General features: G+C 36.3%; 1 protein-coding gene across 1 annotated transcript; it reads left to right on the top strand.

The window, feature by feature from the left end:
- The first annotated feature begins 338 nt into the window (after window positions 1-338).
- Window positions 339-10,048, top strand: LOC137030704 (phospholipid scramblase 1-like). Its single transcript, XM_067401142.1, has 8 exons — window positions 339-393; window positions 522-586; window positions 669-711; window positions 805-1,004; window positions 4,061-4,222; window positions 4,347-4,508; window positions 5,019-5,069; window positions 9,914-10,048. Exons 1-8 carry the CDS (start codon window positions 339-341, stop codon window positions 10,046-10,048), a joined length of 873 nt encoding a protein of 290 aa, XP_067257243.1.
- Window positions 10,049-11,231: the final 1,183 nt, after the last annotated feature.

Below are 11,231 nucleotides of genomic sequence, written 5' to 3'. Positions count from 1 at the left end.
ACTCATCGAAACAAAGCGCGAGACATCACTTCCGTCATCAGAACGTGTTTTCTGACCTCACCAACCGGATGTAAAGGGTAGTTGGACACTATCTCCAACGGCTCTACGTTCCATAAACAATAAAAAGTTAATATTTTCAGATTTACTTTGTCTCTTTATTGTCTGTTCATTCAATGATCTAGAACACAGAAGCAAATCAATACAAAAAGATCTATTATTTTCCTAAACTAGGCTCTCCAGTCCAAAACAATCTTCCAAATATCATTCCTCATGTTCCTGCACCAGCGGCTTCTGCAGAGCTCCAACCAGTGAATCAACCAGCTCCAGTTCAGCCGGTCATGAATCCATCTGGTCCAATTAATCCAACACCTCACCAGGTTCAACCATACGCAGGTAAACAAAGAATAAATGTGTACAGGAGTGTGATATAATATTTAGATGTGTGGAATTCATGCATTTAATAAAGACAATGCAAGGCTAACGATGATGTATGTCTATCCTCCTCATAAATGTCTCTACAGCACCTGCAGTTCCACCGCTGGTTATACCTTATGGAGTACCACCCGGTCTCGAGTACCTCACTCAGGTGGGCCTCTCTCTTTCTATCAATACATTTGTCTTTAAGTGTGATGTCTGGTTAATACCTGGAATTTTGTTGTGCATTTCAGATCAACCAGGTGCTTATTCACCAAAAAATATCAATAGTAGAGAGTGAGTCTTTTCTTGTTCATGTTCCTTGTTTAACCATATTAGAGCACTGCCAATGTTTAAAAGCATTTTTGTTCACACCTTACTTGTCTACAGTGCTCACTGGCTTTGAGACCAACAACCAGTATGAGATCAAGAACAGCATCGGGCAAGAGATCTACCACGCCAAAGAAAAGAGCGACTGCTTTACACGCAATATCTGTGGTTCAGCGCGCGGCTTCCAAATGCGAATTACAGACAACATGGGCCAGGAGGTCATACGGCTAAATAGACCAATGCGCTGCTGCCTGCAAGAGGTAGAATAGACTGTCAGTCTTATCAGGGGTTCTGGAACATCTAAATAAAATGTCTTTGTAGAGATGTTGAAAGGAGCTCCAACATACAAGGCTTCAGACAACAACAACAAAAAAAACTGACGAGGATACCACTGGCACCTAAAATGACACACATTAAGCAGAATCAGGGAAAACTATTTATTTGGGTGACAATTTACAGAATCACTTAAAGAATTGTGTGTAGTTTAGCTTTTAAAGGGTTAGTTCACCCAAAAATGAAAATTCTGTCATTAATTACTCACCCTCATGTCGTTCTACACTTTAAGACCTTCATTCATCTTCGGAACACAAATTAAGATATTTTTGATAAAATTCGATGGCTCAGTGAGCCCTCCATTACCAGAAAGACAATTAACACTTTCAATGCCCAAAAGACATATTTAAAACAGTTCATGTGACTACAGTCGTTTGACCTTAATTATATGAAGCGATGAGAATACCTTTTGTACACCAAAAAAACAAATTAGCTACTTTATTCAACAATATCTAATGATGGGTGATTTCAAAACACTTCTAAACTTTAACCCTTAAATGCATACCTTGGGTCTTTAGTGACCCGGGACATCATTCACTACCCTCCTCATTCATTTTTTAAAGTTAGACTTCAACCTTCTTGGTATTCCTCAATCGATTCATTATAAAGAATATAACATAAATATAATCATAAAATTATAAAAGAATGCCTATTTTTGAATTCATTTTTTGTAAAAAATTGCTAACAACCCGAGGTGTGTATGAGTGTACGTATATTTTTTCTGCACAACAATAATTGAATCTTAGATGACGGAATAAGTGCAATTCACCTTTATTCCACAAGGTGGCAATGTCTGATACACAATGCTGAAGTGACGACTCTTTCAGACAGAAAACGAAATAATAAGAAAAATATGAAATGGCTCAGTGATTTACTGCAGAGCAAGTACTGAACGCAATCAAATATGACTGTAACTGTCACTGGATGGATCTGGTGAAGCTGTTAGCGATCGAAATATTGATTTTGAAGATGTTGAAAATTATATAGTTTTGAGAATACGTTTGAGATCGCGAATGGGCTAATATTTGCGACCTCAAACATAAAACGTGCCTATTATTTGCTGAATTTACTGGGAAATGAGCTCTGACGAGGACAGTGATGATGGCAATAAACATCTGCTCAAACGGAGCCCTTTCAAGCTCCAAAAGGTAACAAAATATGCTTTATTTTATTCTGTAATTGTTACTCTAATATCAGAGGAGTTTTATATTATCACGACAGGTAGAGATCCTTTCGTGTTAGATATAGATCCGGGTCGATAAAGACCCGAATATGTAAGAATGATCGGCGAAACAGTCATGCATTTAAGGGTTAGGAATCATTTGTTTCGAATCAGTGGTTCGGAGCATGTATCAATCCAAAGTCACGCCCCCCCAGTGGTGAACCATTGAAATTTTGAATCACTTATGACTTAAAGCTGCAGTCCGCGATTTTTGGCCCTCTAGCGGTTAATAAACAGAACTGCACGCGTCTTGCGGAAGAACATTGTAGACGGAGCTACTTTTCTCCGTGTATGTCTATGGCGAGTCACACAGTAACTGTGATACTCTGCGGCGGGTCCTACCAGTCCGGTCTGAAATAGTCAGAATATAAACACTTATAAGTGTACCATAATGAGTCAGGGTAAGACAAAAACACGGTTTGGAAAATGGATTCATGTTGTACATTCTCATTATATAATTTCTGTAAATTTTGAACACAAAAAAAAGTTGCGGACAGCAGCTTTAATGAAGCCGCCTTTACTGAAATCACGTGACTTTGGCAGTTTGATACATTCTCCGAACCACTGATTCGAAACAAAAGATTCGTAAAGCTTCAAAGCTTCATGAAGCAGTGTTTTGAAATCGCCCATCACTAGATATTGTTGAATAAAGTCGTTATTTTCTTTTTTTGGCACACAAAAAAGTATTCTCGTCGCTTCATAACATTAAGGTCAAACGACTGTAGTCACATGAACTGTTTTAAATACGTCTTTAGTAGCTTTCTGGGCATTGAAAGTGTTAATTGTCAATGCAGGCCTCACTGAGCCATCGGATTTTATCAAAAATATCTTCATTTGTGTTTCGAAGATGAACGAAGGTCTTATGGGTGTGGAATGACATGAGGGTGAGTGATTAGTGACAGAATTTTCATTTTTGCGTGAACTAACCCTTGAACTAGAGTTGCTGCTTTGTAAAGGAACTACGACGAGAGATGTAAAGTTTCACGGCCCAATACATGACAAATCCCGGTTCATTTTAAAAAATGACTTCAGTTCAGTGAGGAAATGAAGTTGTGAACTCAGTATCAGCTCTGAATGATTCACTGACAATCTGATTCAAACCGCTCGCATACAAGTCAAATGCTGTTTTGTGAATCTTTTTGACTGACTCCTTAAAAAAGAACCAGTGCATTCCTTTTTTATACATATATATATAGTTTTAACATTCAGTCAAAAGGGGGTTAAGTGAATTTAAGTTGTTGCTGTTGTTGTTAAACAAAGCTGATGCTGGTATAAATACAGATATAATTTAGTTGTTGGGTTGCTTGCCAAGTGGATCTGGCAAGCAGCTGTGCAGTGATTGAGCTAATTCTTTTTATGGGACAGTGGCATGAGGAGTTAAACTAATTTGGCATGAGATGGACAGTGTTCTATTTTTAGCTGTGTGTTTACACACATGCTGGTATCATGTGTCCTTTTGAGTTATTCATTTAAATATTTAATAAGCTGTAGAACCAGATTTTTGCAGTCACATCACATACCCAGTTGTTTCTTAAGTATTTTAAATGCCCAATTAAATTAGAGCAGAGACTGATATGCATTATTATTAATAAATTGGGAATTTGCTATAAATTTAGTTATAAAGAACTCTATTTCTATTCAGTGTTCTTGTACAATCTGTAAGTGTAGGTGCCTCAAATAACTTTCTGTGTACTTATTGCACACATTTTCACATAGGTCTCCTTTTTTATTTATTAATTAATGTTAATTTTCCAACCTTAGATTGAGGTACAGTCTCCCCTTGGAGTTACCATAGGCTATGTGAAACAGGATTGGTCCTTCTTTTTACCAAGATTCTCCATCCTGGGCCCCAACTATGAGGTACTGCTGAAAATCCATGGGCCCTTCCTTCCATTCAAATGCTGTGGTGACGTAAACTTTGAGGTAACTTTTACTTCAGGTAGTGTTAGTGCTAGAATTAAATATTTTTTAGACTTAAACATGTTAAGGCATTTTGTGCACCAATGCATGTTTAATTCACCAATGCACTAAGAAGGTCTGTCTTTAGGTAAAAGGCATGATTGATGAGAAGCCAATTGGTCGAATCATAAAACAACGAAGTGGCTTCATAAAGAAATGCTTCACTGATGCTACTAACTTTTGTATCCAATTCCCTCTGGACATGGATGTTAAAATGAAGACTGTACTTATGGGCGCTTGCTTCCTTATTGTGAGTATTAAGTCAAAGATTTCACTGATTCACAGGACATCTAGCTGTAGCCTATGTATTGTGTGCTGGAGAAGTTCATTCAGATCTGCATTTTACAGTTTTATGGAAGTTTATTGTGTTAAAATATATAGGGCCAGATTTACTAACAGCTTGCGCCAGTGTAACCCTCTTTTGGCAAGGATTTACTAAAGACATGCAGTGCAAAATTAGCGCTGAAAAGGTATGGACACAGTTATTTTTGTGGCTTATCATTTTGCAAATGCATTTGTAGGAGTTTCTCTTTTCAGATTTTTTTCCTTTCAGAAAATGTATGGGAGGAGAATACTTATTGAAATCATACAGCGTGATTTATTAAGGCTTGCGCTTGTCAATTTACTGGAATTTGTGGCATTATTTAACACTGAAAAAAGCATGTCATAATACAGTTTGCGTTTATTAAATCTGGCCCATAGTATTATGATTTTTTTGGGGGGACTAATCTCTTTTCATTCTCTTTCTTCTTCCTCATAGGACATCATGTTCTTTGACAAAGGTGGACAATTATTTTTAAAATTATTAAAGGTATCATGAAATGCTTTTCTTCCCCTATTTCTACTCCTTTCCTTGAGGGGTCACTTATAATGTTAGTGAGGTTTTTTATTATTATTATTATTATTATTATTACTGTTATTATTCTTTTCCTTTTTTTATTAATAGCCTATACTACCATTTTCCACCCGATCCCTGACTGAAAATCTCAGTCTGAGGACCTCCTTGAAGTGGGCACCCCATAAAACCAAATAATCCCCAAAACTATGTAATTCGTTTGTGCTACATTTGTGCTGATTTGTGCCACAAAAATGAACGTTTGTGCTGGTTTGGTATTTGAGATATTGAGCATTATTTTTTTAGTTGTGTGACGTTATTCTCCACCCCATGTCGTTCAAATCGCTTCAAACCGGTGCCATTGATTTGTGCTGGTTTGTGCCGTTAAAACAAACACTGTAACTGTTTTCCTTCCACAGATATAACAAATATAATTCGGGAGCTGTGACGTCACTCTCCAGCCCACTTCCTCTAAATCGCACGAAACCAGCGTTGTTCGTTTGTGCTCGATTTGTGCCGTTAAAACAAAAATTGTAACTAAGACCTCTTCTTAAATATAAGGAAAAAACGAACAGTTTATGTACAGTTATGTAACTCTCCACCTTCATGCCATCCAAATTAACCAGTATTGTTCGTTTGTGCTGGTTTTTGCCGTTAAAAGAATCTCTAAATGATGACTTTTAGATAGGCGTAGACAGGCCCCCCAACCAATGCAAAACGTCGGCAAAATAGTCTCAATCGTTTGTGCCGTAAAAAATTTGTGCTGCTTTGGTTTTTTAGGTATAAGTAAAAGTATATTTATTTTTCATTCTGAGGTTACCCAGCCCCCCCAACTGCTCCAAATTCACCAAAAATAGTCTCAATCATTTGTGCTGGTTTGTGCCGGTAAAAGTTTCATTTGTGCTGCTTTCGATTTTAAAATATTAGACTTTGAATTCTAGGCGCTGACGTCACAAAGCCCCCAACATGCTCCAATTTCGCCCATAATAGTCTTGGTTGTTTGTGCTTTGTTTGTGCTGGTTTGTGCAGGTAAAATTTCCATTTGTGCTGCTTTGGTTTTTAAAATATTAAAATAACTTTTTATAGGTCATTCTCAGGTCACTCGGCCGCTCACATGCTCCAAATTTGGCCAAAAAAGTCTAGTTTGTTTGTGCGTCATTTGTGCTGGCTTGTGCAGGTAAAAGTTTTGTTTGTGCTGCTCAGGTTTTTAAAATATAAGACACTGAATTATAGGCAATGACCTCACCAGCCTGAATGAAGAATCAGAAATAGCCTATAGGCTATTTTAAGTCTTAAAGGTTAAAGAAATGTTTACTTTTAGCTTACCAAAAAATTAAAAAAGATTGAATAAAAAACATCAGACTCTTTTCTCTCGTTATATGTAAAACAAAAAACACACACACACACACACACACACACTCAAAAAAACCATCAAGAAAAACTGTTTCATATTTCAAAGAAATATGGAATCATCATAGAAAATAGGCCTACTAGCTACTCCCGGTACACAAATCAACATTGTTAAAAAGGTTTATATAATATTCAGTGTTTCCTGAAGGATAATTGATCATGATTACATAATTAATTGGTGATAATTCCTTATTTGTTTTTCATTTTGGTTTTGTACAGAAATAATGAAATAATAACAATATTGGATTGGGGTCCAGGTCCGTGTACCTGGTAGGCTGATTAGATTTTTTTCATTTGATGTAGGGTACTGCTCTGCATTTTATTTACAGTTTTTCTAATTGGTTGTTTCATATATTTCTTGCCAATGTACATCTGGCAACAACACACTTCTCTTGTTCGCGGAGGCGCTAGCGCGATCCCTTCCATTGTTTTCTGATATTTTGGGTTTTTCCAATGAAACACAAATTATGTTATTATTTATTTAAAAAAAAAAAAGCTTCTAAAAACGCATAATTAAGTTTTTCTTAGGCATTTTAAGACTAAAATAAATAGAAATAAATAAAAAAAAAATCCTCAATATTGTTTGACCACATAAATCTAAAATGAGTATTTAAGGGGCCGCCCAAACATTCGAAACAAATTTTAAAGCATAAACTAATTTAAGTGTTACCCATAAACCAAAAATACAAAAAAAAAAAAAAAAAAAACTCTTAAAGCTAATTTTTCAGTTTCTTATATACAAAAAAAAGGTATTTATCTTTGTTTATTATCAGGTAAAATCAAATTAAACGAAAGACTTTATTTGTTTTTTTGATTTGGTTTAGTAGACAGTGAAATAAGTTGTTGTTTTTCTCAACGTAGGCTAATTAATTGAAGGAATTACACGGACTGATGCTGCACAACTTTCTGTTTCTGACACTGAAAATTAGGAAAGCAAACAGAGACTCAATTTGAAATCACATTGCTCCTACTATTTCTGTTAAATGTATAGGCTTTAGCTATAATATAATATATTACTTTTGACCGCAAAGGGCACAAGTGTGACTCCCAAACCAGGAGCACCAGAGCAGCACAAACGAAACTTTTGGCACCAGCACAAACAAAGCACAAACAAATGAGACTATTTTGGGTGAATTGATTGGGTTTTTTCATAATTTTTAAAAAAAAAAAAGGTAATCAATAACAGGGATTCATTTAACAACACAAATCGAGCACAAACAAACAATACTGGTTTGGAGCAATTTTGGATGGCATGAAGGTGGAGAGTTACATAACTGTTCATAAAACATTTTTTCGTTATATTTAAGAAGAGGTCTTAGTTACAATTTTTGTTTTAACGGCACAAATCGAGCACAAACGAATGACGCCGGTTTCATGCGATTTAGAGGAAGTGGGCTGGAGAGTGACGTCACAGCTCCCGAATTATATTTGTTATATCTGTGGAAGGAAAACAGTTACAGTGTTTGTTTTGACGGCACAAACCAGCACAAATCGAGCACAAACTAATGGCATCAGTTTGAAGCGATTTAAACAACATGGGGTGGAGAATGATGTCACATGACCAAAAAAATAATGCTCAATATCTCAAACACCAAACCAGCAGAAACGTTCATTTTTGCGGCACAAATCAGCACAAACGTATCACAAACGAATGACATAGTTTTGGGGATTATTTCGTTTTATGGGGTGCCCACTTCACGGAGGTGTCTGACCGACTGAAAAGCTCAGTCTGAGGGCACTTGCCCTTTAAGACTTCAATATAAACACCCAACTTTCTTGAGTGTTAAATATTTTTGTATAGAAATTAATACATGCTTAATAGTACAAATACTATGTTCATATTTTAGTGCATTAGAGGAGACAGCTACAGAATTATTAGAGGTATATTGCAAATAAATACTGTATTTTTGAACTTTCTTTTCATCAAAGAATCCTGGGGAAAATGCAGCATAGTTTTCACAAAAATGTTAAGCAGCGCAACAATAATAATAAAACAAATGTTTCTTGAGCACCAAATCAAAATAATAGATTGATTTCTGAAGGATCAGAGTAATATCGTCACCCTGGAACTATAAGGTTATATCTGACATTTTTGTCAAAAATTTGTTATTCATATATACTTATTTGGTAACAACTTATTTACACATACAATATATGTTTTGAACAATGTGACCAGTTGATGACCAGTTCATTAAATGTTGTTATGAATTCCAAGGACTTGCACAACAGAATCACCAACTAATGTCTTTCACCACAACTTGCTATACAAAATGAAGAGAATCATTAGTGTCCATGTACCAATAGTCAGCCAAGGAATCTTTTTCAAAAGATACTTCAAAGGTATTCTGTGACTTTGAAAACAGGAAAAATGTTTTAGACTTTTATGCCCACCAAAATAAAATGAAATGCACCTCATTCAATCAAGACCACCCAGTACAATGATGTAAGACAACCAAACACAACAAGACATGGAAATCAACAAGATATACCTGTTCTTGTCTAACTGGTTTGCTTAGATTATAACCTTTACTGGAATCATATTTTGCAATGTTCAAGTTGAAAAAAAGTGCTGTACAATTTTACACAAAGGATAAAAGATAATAAAACTATTAAGATAAAATATAAAGCATGCAAGATAAACCACTCAAAACGCCCTATATAATTCAGGCAACATCATAAGCTAAAGAAAATAAATGAGTCTTTAGGCTAGATTTAAAAGTGTCCAATGTGGGGGAAGAACTGAAAGCACATTCCACAACCTATAGGAGCCGCAACTGCAAAAGCTCGGTCACCCTTAGTCTTTAAGCGGGACCAAGGAACCGAGAGAAGGAATTTATTGCATGAACGGAGAGATCTTGGAGCAGAGTAAAGATGGAGAAGATCGGAAATGTACTGTGGTGCTAACCCATTCAAAGCTTTATACACATACAGCAGAACATTGAAGTCGACTCTGTATCTGACTGGTAACCAATGTAAGGTGTTTTCCTAGTTCTCATCAGAAGTCTAGCTGCTGCATTCTGAACCAATTGCAAACGGTGTGTGGAGGATTGAGGTAGACCTATATAGTGAATTGCAGTAGTCAAGCTGGGATGTAACTAGTGCATGGATCACTACTTCTAGGTCTTTCTTTGAGAGGAACTGTTTTAATTTGGCAATGGACCAGAGATGAAAGAAGCTTCCTTTGACAACAGAATTGATCTGTTTATCGAATAATAAGTCAGAATCAAAGATAACGCCAAGGTTCTTAACTCTATTTTGCAATGTTAAAGACAGGGAACCCAATTGGTTTTCCATAATAGCGACACAAAAAGGTGATCCAAAATCAATGGCCTCAGTTTTGTCCCATTTAACTAACCACATTTTAACAGGAGATAAAATTTAAAATGGAATTCCATTGCTGGACTTAACAGGAAGATAAAATTGTGTATCGTCAGCATAACAGTGATAAGAAACCTCATATTTCTGAAAGACAGAACCAAGAGGACGCATGTATAAAGAGAAGAGCAGAGGACTCAGAATGGAGCCTTGCAGAACGCCACATGTGATCAGTGTTGAACATGAGTTATATTTGCCAATATTAACTGAAAAAGTGCGACCTTTGAGATATGAGGAGAACCAAACTTAACACAACCCCCTGAATACCAACCACTCTCTCCAGACCATGTAATAACATGGTATGATCTATTGTGTCAAATGCTGTGCTGAGATCTAAAAGAATTAAGATGACCCCGTCCCCACGATCCAGGGAGCATGCTTGAAATTTATCAAGCATGTTACAATCAGCGAGATAAGATGAAAGCTGTGAGTAGATTACCTTTTCCAGAATTTTGGAGAGAAATGACAACTTTGAGATAGGCTTATAATTATTTAAAATGTCAGGGTCCAGGTTTGTTTTTTTCAGGAGAGGCTGCACCACAGCATGTAGGAAGCTTGTGGGAACCACTCCACTAATCAGAGAACTTTTTATTATGGCCAGTATGATGGGAGCGACAGAAATAAAAAATGTCTTCAAGAAAACGTGACGGAAACACATCCATAGGTGAAGAAGTCGGTTTCAAATATCTGACAGCTGGTTGAGCGAGACAGGGTCGAAGTGCCAGAAAGAACTGGAAAGCACCAGAGATTCGGAGCGAGAAACAACTGATGGCAATATTTGTGCTCCGATGTCCTGGATTTTGTCCACAGAAAATTCAAGGAACTTTTCGCAAATCTCAGGTGTTGCAGTAAGGTAGCCTGCTGTAGAAGGGTTCAAGACTGAATCAATTGTTTTAAAAATGACTTTAGGCCTATGGGCATTTTTTGCAATTACTTCAGAGAAATAATTTGATTTAGCAGTCCTAACAGCAATTTGATACTGCTTTAAGGTGTCACAGAGCATTTCATATGAGACCCCAATGTTCAAGGTTAAATAATTATCAGACAAATGTCTAAATATATTCTATAAATTGGTGATTTTACTAATAATATATCCAGAATATCTCCAGAAACTTATCCATAATCTGTGACAAGCTTGGTCAATGCCACTTGCAAGTTTTAATTTTGCACTGATAATGAATATCAGTAGGCTGTGTTGTTTGGCAAATTCAACTATGGCACCAAAAACCTTCTAAATAAAAAAAGATTACTACAAACTAATCAGTCAGAATGTTTTTTGGACTCCTTGGCTTGCTGACTGTCTAAGGTTACTTGTCCTCAATGTGTTTTCAGCATGTCTGGACCAGATTTGAT

This window comes from Chanodichthys erythropterus, chromosome 11 (genome assembly GCF_024489055.1).
Source record: "Chanodichthys erythropterus isolate Z2021 chromosome 11, ASM2448905v1, whole genome shotgun sequence".
Taxonomy (NCBI): Eukaryota; Metazoa; Chordata; class Actinopteri; order Cypriniformes; family Xenocyprididae; genus Chanodichthys; species Chanodichthys erythropterus.
This window is presented reverse-complemented; position numbering and strand designations above follow the sequence as displayed.

What these genes read in the sequence shown, in the direction of transcription:
- LOC137030704 (XM_067401142.1), top strand. Translation starts at nt 339, where the DNA reads ATGAATCCATCTGGTCCAATTAATCCAACACCTCACCAGGTTCAACCA. An exon ending in CCAGGTTCAACCATACGCAG is followed by an intron (nt 394 to 521) that starts GTAAACAAAGAA and finishes ATGTCTCTACAG; the next exon opens with CACCTGCAGTTCCACCGCTG. An exon ending in GTGGTGACGTAAACTTTGAG is followed by an intron (nt 4,223 to 4,346) that starts GTAACTTTTACT and finishes GTCTGTCTTTAG; the next exon opens with GTAAAAGGCATGATTGATGA.